This window comes from Motacilla alba, chromosome 12 (assembly GCF_015832195.1).
Source record: "Motacilla alba alba isolate MOTALB_02 chromosome 12, Motacilla_alba_V1.0_pri, whole genome shotgun sequence".
Lineage (NCBI taxonomy): Eukaryota > Metazoa > Chordata > Aves > Passeriformes > Motacillidae > Motacilla > Motacilla alba.
In genome coordinates this window covers 20,300,368-20,316,850 of record NC_052027.1, presented here as the reverse complement: position 1 = coordinate 20,316,850, position 16,483 = coordinate 20,300,368, and the positions used below count along the sequence as shown (strand labels likewise).

At 50.1% G+C, this 16,483-nt stretch overlaps 1 protein-coding gene across 1 annotated transcript in view; it reads left to right on the top strand.

Annotated features, from left to right (window-relative positions):
* Positions 1-568: 568 nt before the first annotated feature.
* Positions 569-16,483, top strand: part of WNT7A (Wnt family member 7A) — a 36,593-nt gene continuing 20,678 nt past the window's right edge. Inside the window, exons 1-3 of the mRNA XM_038149521.1 lie at positions 569-1,323; positions 2,226-2,452; positions 13,207-13,478. Coding sequence (XP_038005449.1) covers positions 1,253-1,323; positions 2,226-2,452; positions 13,207-13,478 — 570 coding nt within the window. The 5' untranslated portion in view covers positions 569-1,252. The remainder of the gene's footprint in view (positions 1,324-2,225; positions 2,453-13,206; positions 13,479-16,483) is intronic.

Below are 16,483 nucleotides of genomic sequence, written 5' to 3'. Positions count from 1 at the left end.
GTGTTTCTGTCATCAGAAAAACATTATCAGCGGAACAATTCCCGCACCACACCCCTGTTATCATTTAGGTAACCTCCCTGTTTGAAATATTTTAAGTGGATAATAAAATAGTCACCATATCCGTGTAAATTCCCGCAACGAAGAGCCGGGATCCTCTTCCCGGCCGGGCCGGCGCCCCCGCCCGCAGCAGGCGGGCGGCTCCACGGAGCTCCGGGCGGCCGCAGCCCCCGGGCCGCCCCCAGCGTGGGCTCGGACCGTTGACACGGACGTGCGCCCATTGCCACGGGGACCGACCCCTGCTCTGTCACTGAAGGATCGGCCACAAAACCGGCGGGGAGGTCACTGCGCGCACACGGGGCTCCCTCTCGTACCCCCCCGCACCTGCCGGTGCCGCCTCGCCCCCCGGTGCGGGCGGGGCGGCGCTCCGGGGATGCTGCGGCCGCCCGGGGCTCACCTCGGCGCGGGGACCGGGAGGCTGCGGGACAGCCCGCGACACGCGGGAGGCAGACCGGGGGGAGGAGCGTCGGGACAAACGCATAAAACCGGCCCCAGGTGCTCGGCGGCCCCGGCGAGCGGGCGGCGAGCGCGGAGTCAAAGCTACGGCCCCGCTGCCGGCGCGGAGCAGCGCGGGGTGCGGGCCCCCAATGCCGCCCGGTGGGCCGGGGCCAGCCCCGGGGGCGTCCCCCGGTGACACCCCCCGGAGTCCCCGCCGCGTTCCCCCGGGCCGTGCCCGCAGGAGGAGGATCGCGCTGAGCCTGCCCGCAGGCAGGTGATCCGTCTGCCGCTCCTGTTCCCCTCCTGCCCACCTCCCCGCCTCGCCTTCGCCCCCCCGGCTGGACAACTCCCTGCTTTGGAGAACACGCCCAAGTAGCTGAAAAAGAGAGAAAGAGAGGGAAAAAAAAAAAAAAAAAAAAAAGGAAAAGTGTGTGTGTGGGGAGGTGTGTGAAGAAGAGAGAGAGCCAATTCACACCGAAGGTGGGGACGCGGCTGGCGCTCGCAGGACCCCGCAGCCCGTCCAGCCCCGCGCTCCCGGACAGCGCCCGCGGCCGGAGCGGGGCCGGCAGCGCGGGCGGAGCGCAGCCCCGGCGGGGCCATGCCGAGAGGCGGCGGGGGCTCGGCGCGGAGCCGTGGGCGCTGCGGGGCGCGGCGGGGGCTGTCCCGCTCGGCCGGGCGGCCGTGACGGAGCGGCCCCGGCCCCGAGCGCGCTGGGCATCGTTTCGCGTGTTGGTCTGAGCCACGGCAAGCAAGGAATATGAACAGGAAAACAAGGCGCTGGATCTTCCACATCTTCCTGAGCCTGGGGATTGTGTATATCAAGATTGGGTAAGTAACTTTTTTTTCCCTTCCCTTTATAACAATCGCGCTCTCTTTCGCGCTCAGCCCAACCTGCCCAGACCTGTTACTATTTAACTCGCGAAGTCTCAAAAAAAGAAAAAAGAAAAAAGAAAAAAAAGTGATGATGGTGGAGATCACGATTATTTCGATTACTTCTCAAAAGACAGGTAAAGCGCACCTCGGAGCGACCCTCCAGCGGGGCGAGGCGGCGGCCCCGGCGAAGTGCGGGGCTGCGAGAGGCTGGGCGGTCCCTGCCGGGAAGGGAACACCGGGGCGATCCCCGGGCAACCGGCCCTTCCCCAGCCCGGCCGGCGGCCCGGTGCGGGGTGCCCCGGCCGCTCCCTGGCCGGTACCTGCCCGCGCCTCCCGCAGGGACATCCCTCGGCCGCTGCCGCCCGCGGGGACAACGCCGCCCGCCCCGGGAGGGACGCAGGGAGGGCGGCGGCGCTCCGGACGCGCAGCATCCCCGGCCAGGTGCGCTGGGTGCGGGAGGAGGCGGCGCGGCCCCGGGGCAGGGAGCGTGGGTTGTCCCCCTCCCTTCCTTCCCTCCCTCTCTCTCTCCTTCTCTCCCTCTCTCCTCTAACTGCTCGACAGGTTTGGGAAAACCCTCCCAGCCCTCTGCCAGTGCGAGGCCCGGGCAGACAATGCCGCTTGCACGCGCTTTAATTCTGGAAGGAGGAAGTTTGGTCCTGTTTTGGCAGGGGCCCGCGCGCTGCCGATCTCTGCCTCGGCTTGGGGAGAGGGACAGGGAGAGGGCAGCGGCAGGGGAAAGGCGGGCGCTCTCCGGGGCACCTGCCGGCGCCGGAGCCGCAGCACGGGAAAGCAGCGGGTGCTGCTCTGCCTCCAGGACCAGCCTGCCCTCAGCCACCGCCGGTGTCTTGTCGTTGCAGGGGTTTCTCCTCTGTGGTGGCCCTGGGAGCCAGCATCATCTGTAACAAGATCCCGGGGCTCGCGCCCCGGCAGCGGGCGATCTGCCAGAGCAGGCCCGACGCGATCATTGTCATCGGGGAAGGGTCCCAGATGGGCATCAACGAGTGCCAGTTCCAGTTCCGCAACGGGCGCTGGAACTGCTCGGCCCTGGGCGAGCGGACGGTCTTCGGCAAGGAGCTCAAAGTGGGTACGTGCTCTCGGCTCTGCTGCCGGCCCGCCCGAGGGCGCGGGGGGCACCGGGGGTGGCACGGGCACGGCCGCCGGGCTTGGGCACGGGCAGCTCCCAGCCCATGCCAGCCGGGCAGGACGGGCACTGCGAGTGTGTGCACCTGGGCGCTGTGCTGTCACTGCCGACCTGCTCCCTCCCGGCAGGGCACCTGCCTGTGCTTCACTTCCGTGTGTGCCAGCTCCCACCGTGCTATTTCACAGCCCTGCTCTCAGAAATCCTCTCCAAAAAGCTTCCCGTTTGTGTGCACGGGACCTGATTCATGTACTTAGGGATGGGAGAAAAGGGGGCTGGCTCTTGCTGAAGGCAGCGGTGAGAGCCAGAATGCTGGGCAGAGCTGGAACTGCACTTCTGGGATGCAGGCACCCCCAGGGATACTGGCCTGAGGTTTGTGCCTGGTGGGATCCAGGCGCAGCCATCAGTCTCTCTGTGAGAAAATCTCAGCACACAAAACCCTTCCGCAGCAGCTGTGCCTCTGTGCCACACGGAAGAGTGGGTGTGTTCTGCTTTGGGATGTCAGGGCATTCACAAATGCTGGTCCCATCAACTGACAGAAGATCCCACTTCCATTTTCCATGTTTTCAGTTATTGCAGCTGTAAAAAATACATGCAAATTCTGAACTAAAGCAGCATTAAAAATAACTAATGTAAATACCTGAAGAAATGGGGCTGAGATTAAAACTCTCATGCCCCCATTCTGCAAAACACTGTAGTGAAATTTACCCAACATTTCTCTGATTCCACTTAAAATGAAAAGACCAAGAAATGTGTTTTCCAAATACAGGCTAGTCTTTTTTAGAGCCACCACTGAAAGCTCACAGCACTGCATTCCACATCCAGAAGGATCTGTGGTTTCCAGTCTCCTCCCCATGTAAAATGAAGTTGCAAAAACCCAGAAACCCCATCAAGCAATGCTTAGCCTGGTAGAAAACGTGGATATTTCATGAGGAGAGCAGGCAGCACAGAGAACAGGGGCCAGGGGAACCTCTGAGCAGCTGTGGGGGAGCCCTGGATGGGCTGGCCCCAGGCACTGCTCAGTCCCATGGCAGGATCTGTCCCAGGCCCTCATTCCTGACACTCCCATGAAACACAGGCATGCAGCCTTGCCACTGTGCTCTGGAGCCCCTGAGAACACTGAGTGTGTGTTTTACCACATCAGTGCACATGGGTAGGTGTTCTCCAGAACTTGGGGAAGGAAAGAGCAGGAAGACAAGAACTCGGCTCGGTTTGGAAACCCTGCCTTTCAAAACCTTTGATAATCAGAGTGGCTCAAGTAGTTGAGGTAAAAAGCCCCATGCACAACACTGGGAAACATCTGAAAAATGGAGAATTTATTCAGATTAACTCATTGTTTCTGTTCCTTGAGCTGAGGCCTTCCTGTCAGCGATGCAGGCAAGAGTTTGCCACTTCTGTCAGTGAAGTGTCCATTTGGATGTCTGGCAGATTTGGGCTCTTTTAGTCCAAGAGTAACATTTCCTTCAACAGAAAATGTGAGAAGGCGTTTTCTTCTCCCAGAAATTAGAAAATTGCAGAGTTGTTGTGGTCTGTTGTGTAAACATGCTCTCAGTTCCTTCCCTCCCTCTGAAAATTGAATTATTTAGCTAGTGGGTTATATTTAGGTCCTTTTAAAGAAAGTCAATATCAAAGGAAGTAGACTTTGATCTGTCTTTGAGGTGATAACTCTTAATATGTTCTATCTATCCATTATGAGGCTAAGATGGATAGGGCAAATTCTTCCTTGGTTTCAGAACACAGTCAAGAGTTGAATGGCATCCAAATCACAAAACTCCATAAAAATCATTTAAAGAATAGCAAAACCCTCAAATTTAAACAGGTTATACATGTTAATTTTAAAGTAAACTTTGGTAAAAATCACAGAGGGTTGAAATCCAATGGTGAGTTTTTCTTTTGCACAGACATTCCTGTGGCCTCAAGGATAAAACTACTCAGGCTCTCAAACACCACAAAATATTTTAATGTAACTGTTCCTGTTCAGGTGGTCTCCTTGTTCTTCTGCTTCTTCCCTCTCAGCAGGTACATGTACTCTGAACTTCTGACACAACTCATCTTTCTATGGCTATGGGGAAAAGGCATCTCTTGTTCTTTCCCAAGGAACTCTGCCAGGGTGGGTTGCAGATCACTATCCAGAGAAATAATCTTTTCCTTGGTTAAAAAGGGTGCAACCTATGTGCCATAAAGCCATAAGTCAAATTTGGTGCCCACAAACAGGAGATCAGGCCTGAGGGCCTCATCCTGAGTAGGAAAGAGAGATGTGGGACATGAAGGACACTTCCTATAGGAAGTGTTTCAAGGTGATAGAGCACCAGAACAACCCAGGTTACCATTTGGTGAGGATAATGTACCCTCATTGCTTTTTTAATTAGCCTTTGATGAGGTGTGTTCAAAATACTGTTCCAACAGTCCCGAGCACACCAGTCCCTTCCCTGGCATTTGGGAACTGACTGTACCTTTCAGGCAATGGCACCCTGAAGTTATTGCCTTGGGGAGTGCAGGGCACCTTTGTCTTGCCACTTGCAATAAAGTCGGTGAGCCACCCGTGAGCTCATCCCTCTGTCTCTGCAAGGGTTCCTGTGCCTCTGGAGTGGTGCTGCTGGGCTGCTCTGTGATGAGGAGATGACTCCAAAGTTACAGTGGTGTGTCTGTCCTGGCCGTGGCCCTGCGGGGCGAGCGCAGCCAGCAGGGGCTCACAGCAGCCTGGAAGGATGTGCCCAAGTAACTCCTGTGGAAGTGGGGTTTGTGTGTGTCAGTCCTTACAAACAAGCTCCCTTAGGTACCAGAGCATCTTGTGATCTATTTCCCAGCCCACAGCTTTGATGGCACACCAAGCTACATCTTCAGTTCCAGCCTTCTTTGCTTTTACCCTTGCTGGGTAATCTATTCTATGAATGTTATGCAAACGTACTGCAATTATTTAAATTCTCTTATTGCCATTCAGGGCAATTCCTGTCCTGACCCTACTGTTGTGTAGCTAAGGGATCATGGCACTCTCTTCTGTGTTTCTCTTTTCCTATCTTTAAAATGGCAACAGGAATATTAACCTTATTGAAACGCTTGGAATTCTCCAGAAGGAAAGCATCAAACAATATTTCCCTGCTCTAACCTGTAGCGTGTGAGTATTTTTTAAAACTCACATACAATCCATTGTCCAGTGAAGTGATAGTTTATTTGTGGAGTTTATTTGTAGAGTTTATTTACAGAGGTACAGTAAGCAACCATTTGGATTCATCCTAGAGCATATTTGTGCTCACGGGCTTGAGTTTCCTGCTGGTCGCAGTGAGCTCCCAACCAGTGCCCAGCACTCACTCTCCATTTCCTGGGTCATTTTATCTGCTTTGCCCTTCCAAAGAGAGATTGTCCCCTCCCAACACCCTATGGATGTTACCCCGTGTCAGCTGGTGACAGCAGTGCCAGGAGCACGCAGAGAAGTCACGAAGTGCCATCAGGCTGCTCTGCTCCAGTCATGGAGGGAGCGATGGAGTCCAGATCGACACAGGGACGATTTTTCTAGACCATTCCACAGACACCTTATTAATAATGTAGAGTGGTAGAGAGAATTTCTAAAATAACCGTGGAGATGATGCAACACTGCAATTATGGACACACTTAAAACCAAATGTATTTGCCATGGTGGTCAGCAGTTCTGTTCCTGAGGACGGCCACAATCAAAACCAATGTTTTTAAAGCAGGATAGGCCAAAATCCTCCTGCCTCTCTGTCTTCAGGCGAAATGTGTTCAAGCCTAAGGATCTGAACAGCCAGAGATGCCTTCGATAGAGTCTGAAAAGCAGATTTGGACTCTGCTGGATCACAGGAAGAGCGAGAGCTGTGGCAAAGGCTTTCCATCAGGTGCCTCAGGGGCCCATTTTGCAGGGTGCAACCTCGTGAGCAGGTGGCCAACAGTGACTCAGCTGGTGTCTCAAAGGACTGCCTTGGGACACAAGTACATTTCATGGGATCTGGAGGATACCACCACATTGGCATCATAGGGGAAAAAAACCCATCTCCTTTTGGCACAAGTGAGCAGCGCTGGCACTGCTGAACAAGAAAGTGAAGTGGTACAAACTGTTTGACTGCACTTCCACAGAGGGACATGGCCAAATGGAGACTCCTCAGGATGGATCCGAGAGAAAAGAGGCACAAGAGCCCTGCAGAGGCTGCAGGGACCCAGCGGGGGGGAGGATGGAGGGAGTCCTGAGGTGTGAGTGGTGGTCTGCAAGGAGCATTTCAGCAAAACATTTCAGCCAGGTCTTCATCCTTGCCTTACTAAAATGCATCAGTTCTTCACTCTCTTCTACCCTGGAAAATGCTTCAGTACAATCACATTGATACTTCACCCGCCTGACATTACTCTTGGGAATAAGGAAAGCTGAAATCAAAAGAAGAATCCCCATAGACAGGCTGATCCCAAAGCTGATGAGCACAGCAGGGCAGCCCAGCAGCTCTGCACGCTGTTCCCAATGCCTTTGGCTCAGGGATCTTCCCGGGCTGCCCTGAGGCACACACTAAACCAGGAGAGCCTACTGGCTTTCCTCTATCCACTGCACTGTTGGCTCTACCCTGGACTGAATTTAGCAGTGATTCATTTTCCAGGTACTAAAATCAACTTTTCTTCTGTGGCTTTGAATGTCATCAGGGAAGAGGGACATTCCCACTGCTGCCTATTGAAACAAATGGCAGCTGTCCTACAAGGCAAAGCCTTTACTAACCTGTTCAGAGCTGTCAGCTCTCCTGCTGGTATGGAAAAGAGAAGAAGATCTAGGACATTTTCCTCTCCAGCTGGCCAGATTTAACACAAAAATTAACAGGAAAGTTATGAGTAAATCTTCATATTGTCACTGTGTTATAGACAAACACTTGTGAAAACATCCCAGTACAGGTGTGCTGAAGAACAGATTTAATCTTCAATCATTTCAGGGAGCATTTCAATTTTAAACACTGCTGTAGTCTCTTGTGCCATGTTTAAAAGTCTGATTGTTTGAATTCTAGAATAACAGACCAAGTGAACAACCACTGGTGGAATCCCAGAATCCCAGAATCTCCTGAGCTGGAAGGGACCCTGAGGGATCATGCAGTCCAGCCCTGTCCCTGCACAGACACCCCAACAATCCCACCCTGTACATCCCTGAGAGCAGTGTCCAAATGCTCCTGAAGCTCTGGCAGGAAAATCCTTGGTTTTGTTTTGCATGGAAGATTACCTTCCCAGCTCTGTGGGAAACAAAGTTCTGAGTGCTGCTGTACCATGTGGTTTGGTCAATATTTAGAGGAAAGTTTGAGAAGTACTCTGTTTTCTCAACCACTGATGTTAGGAAGCCCCCAAGATGCACAGGGAAAAAAAAAAAAAAGTAATTACCTGGAGTCTTGCTATCTAGTCAGGTGAGGTCAGAGTCTGAATTTCTGTGCTAGGTTTCCAGCCCCTACAACCAGTTTTTACTGTCTTGCAGGAGAACAGTTATTTGCAGCCTAAACAGAGGCCAGGCTGAAATATGGCCTGATCATCCAAAGCTGCTTTATGCCAAAAAGTCAATCTTTCTCAGCAGGGACTGTCACTACAAGATAAAACATTGCCCCAAGGTCATTGCAGTTGGAATTCCCATCACAAGGTTTTCATACCTGCCTTCAGATGTGTCTTGTGAGTACTTGTTCCAGAGGAACAGAGAGATTGCATCTGATTGGGAAGGTGGTAGATGTCCTGTGGCAGGGGCAGGGCTCCCCAGGAGGGCTGGGGTCTGGGGGCTCAGAGCCCTCTGAAAAGGGGAGACTTATTTGAACTCTAAAATAATTTGCTCTGGTTTTTGCAGTGCACATGTCTTGAGTAGTAACTTTATAAATTTAAAGGAGGTATTTTCAGAAATAATCACTTTAGCTGGAGTGTTTCCTCTGCAAGAGTTTCATGTGTTCATGAAAGGAACTTTAGCTCATGAAAGCAGGCAGGGCCTAAACCCCCAGAGTCTTGGATGCCTCTTAAAGCCCCTCTGTATTTTATTTATTTTTACTAATCTTTGTAAAGCCACCGTGCTGTTTTGTAGGGAACCATCCTTTTAATTCCAACTGAATACAATATTTTAAGGCACCAACCCCCCAGACTTTGTACAGAAGGGAAAGAAAAAATTAGGAAGAGAATACTTCAATTATTTTTTTTAAGCTACCATTCTTATTAATCACTTGTGCTAGGTTAAAGAAAAATGAAAATAAAAAATCCTGGCAGACCATTCGTAGTCTACCAAAGAAGGAGGAGGCAAAGCCCAAAGCAGGCAGGGGATGGGTTCTGCTCTGCGTTTTTCCAGGCTGTGAGTTATGGCCTCTATAGAGAGATGAGGAGTAATATTTGCTGTGGCACATAATTGGCAAGGTATGCTGTGTTTTCCATCTTTATATTTTCCCAATCATATTTCAGCTCATGTCACTGCAGATAACTCCCTCTCTGACCCTTTGGCTTTAAATAGCAGAAAATACAACCCATGTTTTCCAGCGAGATAAACAGAAATTTGTCTCTCTTTTATTTCACAGCTTAGTCAATTTATGAGGGGGACTGATAGGGTGGGACAGGCTGTTTAGAAGCACCCTTAGATCCCAAACTGCTGAGCACCTACTGACTTCCTGCAAGTAAATCCACTCTGCATTTTGCAGGCTCAGGCTTTGTTTCCCAAACAACATCAAGGTATTGCACTTCTTTAAAAAGTAAGTTCCCATTCCTGATGTGTGTGAATGAGTTTTTATAAAGTTTTCAAATTTAAAGATTAAACTTAAACCCAAACTAGCTAGCTAAATTAAAAGCAGAATGCAGACCAGTCTGTGCAGCTGGCGGACAGGCTCATCAGCCCAAACCCAGTCTAGCAAACATTCATCTCCAAACTCAGAGGCATGCAGTGAGTGTTTGCAGAATTAAGGCTCCGAGGTGTCCATGGCGTGTGTATAATTGTGCTCAGTGTTAGGAGAGAAGCTGCCCTGGTAATACCTGTGTCTGCACCCACCTGTGACCCCCTCAGTGCTTCCCCTTGAGACAGCTGGCACCTCAGGGTGGTGCCTGACTGTGCAGAGCTCAGACATAGGTACAGAGAGCCTGGGAAGGTCCCCGCCCAGTGCAGGGTCTGCAGACAGGACTCCAGCACTTTGGGAGAGGATCTGTGTCAGCAGATGGAGCTGCAGAAATTTTGGGGGCCATCAGTGCCAAGCTCTCTGCCATCAGAGCAAACAGAGCTGCAGTGTGCTGCACACCTCACTGCAGTCCAGAAAAACACAGGAAAAACAGGAGGATATTTTTGTCCAACACCTGGAGAGAAGCCCCTGTGGTCCCACAGCACTGAGGCACTGGCTGGGGCTGGGGAGAGCCCCAGGTGAGGGTGAGGGAGCAGAGCCATGGCTGGAACCTGTCAGGTCATCGGCCCTATGAATGGCCAGAGCAAGCTCTAACTGCTGCCAGATCCTTCTCTGGAGGTTCCAGTGCTTGGAGTTGAGCTCAGGAGTGTTTACCATGGTTTGTCTGAGATAAGGAGAAGAATGTGTGATTTGGGAGCTGAAAGGAGGGCTTGTAATTCTTGTACACGTCCAGGGCAGGTTGGACGGGGCTTGGAGCACCCTGGAGTGGTGGAAATGCCCCTGCCCATAGCAGGGGTGGAATGAGAAGAGCTTTAAGGTCTCCTCCAACCCAAACCATTTGGCATGCCATGATTCTGTGACAGGTGACTCTCCACCTTTGCCTAACATCTGCAGGAGCAGCTGCCTGGCCATACCTTGGTAAAGCCTCGTTTCCCCCTCAGATCCTCCAGGAGTTTCAACTCTGCTGAAATCCAAAGTAGGGGGGTAGAATTTCTACTTAAAAGTGGCAGGAGCACCCCATGCTCAGGTTACCCTGTTTGGACACCAACCCCGGGGATCTCAAGCTCTGTCACAGAAGACACTCAAGCTGGTCTGAGCTTCCCTACTATGCTGGCATTTCTGTGAGCCAGGCCAGGGCAATAAGACTCAAAAAGTCAATCATTTATGAAAAAACAGGAACAGTTGGATGCAGACATGACAAACCCACATCACTTTATCACCACTGCACAAGTGCCAAGGCACTTCCTACTTGGGTCAATTCTTCAAGGCACTTGTTTTGTTTACCTTGTAATCTCCAAAATTTGAGTTTTTAAAAGCTGCTAAGATTTTCTCCCAAATAAGACAAACTTATAAAATAATATATGTAATGTAATTTATGATCAAGCTTGACACTGGCTTCTGACTCTGCTTGTACTAACTAATTTTGTATTTTCTACATTGTATTTTTCTCTCCCCTCTAAAAAGCAAAAGAGTTGCTCAGCCTCTACAATGCTGAGTATGTCAGATTCAAGTGATTTCCCAGTAGTTTTTGTTCTAGATCTTGAAAATAACTTGTGCTGAACAAAAGTAATATGATCAAAATCAAAGGGAAAAAAGAACCACATGTAAACTCAACTCAGAAATATTTCTTTGACAATGTCCCACTTGCTGCTTTGTGGAGCCGAAACCTGGTGTGATGCAGTGCTGTCCTCTGAGAGATAAAGTGGGACTTCTTATAGCACACTGTTTACCAGTGCCTTTTTCATAGTGTTGTGCTTAAAATAGTGGGGGTGTTGATGAGTGTAAACTGGAGGAGGAGCTCAACTCCAAATACACCTAAAGCCTGGCATTTCTCTTCCACATTCAGATTTTTATAAAAAGCCAAGAGTTCTAGAATGCTTCATCGGCAATTTCCATGGTCAAAACAAATCATTTTATGCCTTTTTTTTTTTGTTTGTTTGTTTTTTGTTTTTTGTTTAAGTAAGGAGAAACAAGGAATCCTTTGAGGAAGTTGGATAATTGACTGTTCCTTAATATTTATTAAGCTCCTTACTAAATGCAGCACGTTGCAGCATTAGGGAATACGGCCTTTGCTAATAGAGGGCACGAAGTTGACTATTAACAGATTGTGATAATGTCATCTTGTTTTCCATTTTACTTCCTCGATATAAGGAAGTGAACATTTATCATTTAAAGAGACAAGCAGAGACATCCAGATCATATTACATGAAAGGGATGCAGCCAAGGCTGAAGTGTTGTAAGGTTTCTTTCCCAAGTGATGATTTTTTTTTTTTTGTGAAATGCAATGAGCAGCAGAAATGGGCTTGTTTCATGGGTAACAGACTCTTGCCAGCAGCTGAGGTCTGCCAGGACTCAGCTGAGGAGCACTTGGAGAAGGGAAGCAGATCTTCCCATCTGCACTCCCCTAATTAAGAGCCTGATTCTGATCCTATTGAACAAGGGTGCGTTTTGCCATTGGAGAAATAAGAGTAGGACAAGTTCTTGGTTTGAGAGATCCAAAAATGTTTAAGGGTTGTTTGACATACATGGGCAACCTCTGCAAACCTCCTTGGGCTGTGAAGGGCCTGCTCAGCCAGCTGAACTGGCCTCAAAACCTCACACATCCCGTAGGGTCCACATGTGGGAAATACAGACACCAGGATGCAACAAAACTTCAAAAAGAGAAATTAAATCTTAGACTTAAAGTGAGAACCCCCCCATAGGAAACAGAAGCCTGTCATTATGGCCTTGTTGCATAAAGCAATATTGGCCCACCCTGTCTCAGAGCCCTCTGGTGAGGCTGTTACTTCACCTTGCTCTGGTTACGGTGCCTACAACAGGTCAAGATTTTTTCTTCATTTTATGAGAAATTTTGAAATTAAACCAAGACTTATTTAATTGAGTCAGCACAGATGTCAGTGTTGAAAACTTTTTGACACCTACAGTGTGAAAAAATCATCCCAGTTGAGTTAAAATGTTTTTGGACCACAAGTCAAACAGAAGTGGTCGTCCTGTAAAAATAAAATTTAGTGTAGAATTAAATTGTTAAATCAAATCCTATTTCCGAGCTGAATTTTTAAAAGGTTGAATGTGGGTGCTTTAACAATTTAACTCCCAAGCCCACATATTTGGTTTTCCTTTCCTTTCTTTATTTTTGAGCTCCAACATTTACCACCCCATCCTTTTGTTTTAAGTTTAGTTTGTCTACTTCTAATAGCATCCGGAAATATAGAGATGAAGCTGCCCTGATGCCTTGGAGTGGCCCCCTGGAGCAGAGGCTAGGCAAGGCTAAGAGAATAAAGTGGGTATTTATTAAAGGCCTTTAATAGGGACACCATGGCAGCCAGAAGCCTCCCAGAGGCTGCACCCAGGATGGACAGTGGTCACGAGTTTTTCAGACAATTATAAGTTTGGCACATTTATATATCAGGGGTTAATTCTTCAATTACAGCTGCAGGTAATGAAGTCATTTACCCCCAGTTTTCTCCTCCTCATTCACTTTTGTTTATACTTTTCAGAGCCTGAGGCTGTAGGATGTCCTTGAGTTTCAGGCCTAGAAGGATTTTTTGTCTGACCAAAACGTGGAGACAATAACTAACACTCTGTATGGAGTTTAGAGTTCTACATTGATCAGTAGAGGATTTGAAACATATAAAAGCCAAAATCTAGAGGCATCAGTCTGAAAAACACTTGATCTCCCCGTGCCTCATGGAGAGCCATTGCTTTAGAGATGAGCACCCAGCAGGTCAGTCCCAGAGGAGCACAGCCCCGTTCATGGAGCAGCTTTCCAGCATTTCCAGGAGCAGGCGGTGCTGTGTGCCCGCAGGCGGTGCCGTTCGTTCCCCTGCCGTGCCCGCCGTGGCCCTGCCCGCTGCTCACGGACGTTGTTCTGCCTTGCAGGGAGCAGGGAGGCCGCCTTCACCTACGCCATCATTGCGGCCGGCGTGGCGCACGCCATCACGGCGGCCTGCACGCAGGGCAACCTCAGCGACTGCGGCTGCGACAAGGAGAAGCAGGGCCAGTACCACAAGGAGGAGGGCTGGAAATGGGGCGGCTGCTCCGCCGACATCCGCTACGGCATCGGCTTCGCCAAGGTCTTCGTGGACGCCCGGGAGATCAAGCAGAACGCCAGGACGCTCATGAACCTGCACAACAATGAGGCCGGGCGCAAGGTGAGTGGCCCTGCTGTCCCTGTGTCCGTCCCAGGGTTGGGATGGGGTTTGATGCCCTGCACAGCAGAACCACGGCGCTGCCGTGCTGCCATCATTCACAGTAGACAAGTAGGCACCTCGGCAGGTTGCTGGACTGTCTGCTCATCAAGCATTTGTCTAAATGTTACTCTTTAAGAGTAGCAGCTGTAAGAAAGGAAAAAAAAAAAAATCAAACAAGTGTTTTAACTGAGAAGTCAAACAGTACTTCTGGTAAAAAGCTGCCTGCTGCTGTGTGGGTGAGCAGGAGTCTTGTCAGGTTCAGACATGAATGTCTCACTCAGCTGAAAAGGGATCATTTTCAACCCTGCTGTTCAAACGTTGCTCTTTGTGTGAGAGCCGCCCCTGCAAGAAGGGAAAGGCTTCAGCAGCAAGACCTCAGGCTGAGTCCTTGTCACTCCGTGTCACACTGTGGCACGGATTTGGGTTCAGCACAGCAGCATTCCCACTCACTCCATCCTTTGGGACTGGGAGCAGCTGCTGCAGAGGCAGCACTGGGGAAGGCAGGACTCCAGCAGCTCCCATATGCAGGTTTCCTGGGGATCCCAGGCACTGAACATCTGGGATTTGCTGCCTTGGCCGTGTTTCTGATCTCCAGTGGCAGCTAGGCCAGGCACAGGACCCAACCTGGTCTGAGCTATGCTCCCCAGGTCCCTGTGGGCCAGGCATTCCCAGGCAGTCCACAGTGGGGCTGTGGCTCCAATTCCAGCAGCTGGAATAGCCAGGGCTGTGTGTGTGCTCCCCACACCCCGGGTACAGCCCAGCAGGGCTCCCTGCAGGAGCCCATCTGCCAGGGATGCCAATCCTTGCTTCCTCAGCTCTCCTTTTACCTCCTCCTATGCAATAGTCCTGATTCCAGCATCATGTGAGTGTGACTTAGAGGCAAATGGGAGAAGGAAGTTGGGAGCAGCAGTTAATTTGTGGATGATATTTTTGTTGTGGTAATTACCTGCAGGCTCTGAGACATCTCCAGTTTTGCTGGAGACGGGCAGATTGTATTGAAGAAAAGCCATTTCCACCCCAAACAAAAGCCTAACCCCTCTTTAATTTAATGCTACTGTAGGAGTTTTATAGGTGAGATTCTGGGTTTTACTATGTGTAGTATCCCAAATGCTTGTGTCTGGCTCTGTGGTGTGAAAACTTGTGCTTCAATACCGGCAAAATGAACCCTGAATTCTGAGAATAACTCAAGGGTTGAGCATTAATATTTGCAAAAATAATGGTTCTGAGATCTTTATTACTTAGCTTCTGATAGCATGAAGGCACATCCTGAAAAGCTTGGTGAAGCACCAACGCCCACAGTCTGCTCTGCTGTATAAGCACAGACCCAGTGAAACAAAAAATAGCAGAGGAGTTTCACCTTTGTGGCAAAGCTACTTCCTTGAAAGGTCTGCTTGTATTTGATGGGTGCTAGCAGTAAAAGATTCCCAGGCAATGACACACCAGCCTACACCAGAGTGCAAACATGGCTGGAACTGCCTACCGGCCAGAAATTTTTCCCCAAAGCAAAGCTTAAAAATACAGACAAATAGAAAAGATGCATTTTTAACCTCGGTTATCCCCCAGGTATGGACTTTGGGCAGAGGAGGGCCATTGGTGCTGGAGGTAGCTGTGAGAAGGCTGGCTCCAGGAGCCTCCCCAGCCTCCCCACCAGGCTCCTCGTGTTTCTCACCTTTCTGTGCACAATTTGCTGTCCTGGAAGCTTGTGCCTGGAAGGTTCAGCTCTCCACATTGTAATCTGGGAGAGCAGTGGTTTGTGCTATCTCTGGCCATCTGCCATTTCTCCAGCAGGCTCAGGAACTGCTCTGATCTAGAGATAGCTCTGCGCTTCTTCCTGCATCCTCACACAGCAAAATTACCCATCTTTGTTTCAACACATCTCTGCTTGAAATCTGCAGGGGAGAGAAAGAGTAACAGGACTGAGGAGAGGCTTGTTGCTCCACTGTCCTGCAGAGAATGAATGAATAAATGATGTTTTTGCTTGAGAGATTTCTTTCAGGCTTTGCTCCTGTGTGAAAGATCACAGTATTTAAAGACAATTGGCAGGGAAGGCCATTACAGGTATTTGGCATGCCAGGACTCTCACAACCTGACTCTTCCACAACAAAGACAGCCTTGTTGTGAGGTGGAACTCCATTTTGGAGCAGTATGGATCTTATCACCCTCCAAACAATCTATTCATGGTGGCTTTCCTCTGGGCTAAAAATTCTTGTCTTGTTTCACTCGCCCATGGCTAGGTTTTGATGATATTTATGTGCTTGGGAGACAGACTGGCACCTACCAGGCTTCCAAAAATAAATTAGTTCTTATTGGTTTCTTACCACCACCTGTAGGAATTGCTATGCTGTTCAAAACTCAGTCCTCTCTACTTCTTTGGTCTTGCAATGTGAAACTGTGCTGTGCCCACCTGTGACAAGGTCCTTCTTCAAGGTGACATCTGCTGCAGGTGGTTCAGGATGCACTCTAGAAAAGCACAGATCCATCAATATGGAGTTGTCTTCTTGAGAACCACTGATAAAAGAATCCATTCCATCTTGGCGGGTGAGAATGGTCTGCTGGGCTTACTGGGAGCACTGGGCACAGATGGGACTGCAGGGTATGAACCCACAGAGAACCACTAGGAAAAGCCTGATCCAGGATTTGTTGAGACCTCAGGTCAAGGCTTTCCAGCCTCTCACAGTCCTGTTTTACTCAGGCAATGTCTCTGTGCTCCCTGGGGTGCCAGCAGCAGCCTCTGAACACACAGCTCTGTCAGAGCAGGGGTAGAGTTATCCAGGGAATGGGCACAGCCCCAGGGCTGCCAGAGCCGCAGGAGCCTTGGGACAGTGCTCTCAGGGATGCCCGCGGTGGGATTGTTGGGTGCAGGGGCCAGGGGTTTGGGGCAGGGCCAGGGGTTGACTGGGTGATCCCTAAAGGTCCCTTCCAGCTCAGGATACTCTGTAATTCCACAATCTGTCAGCTCTTGCTGG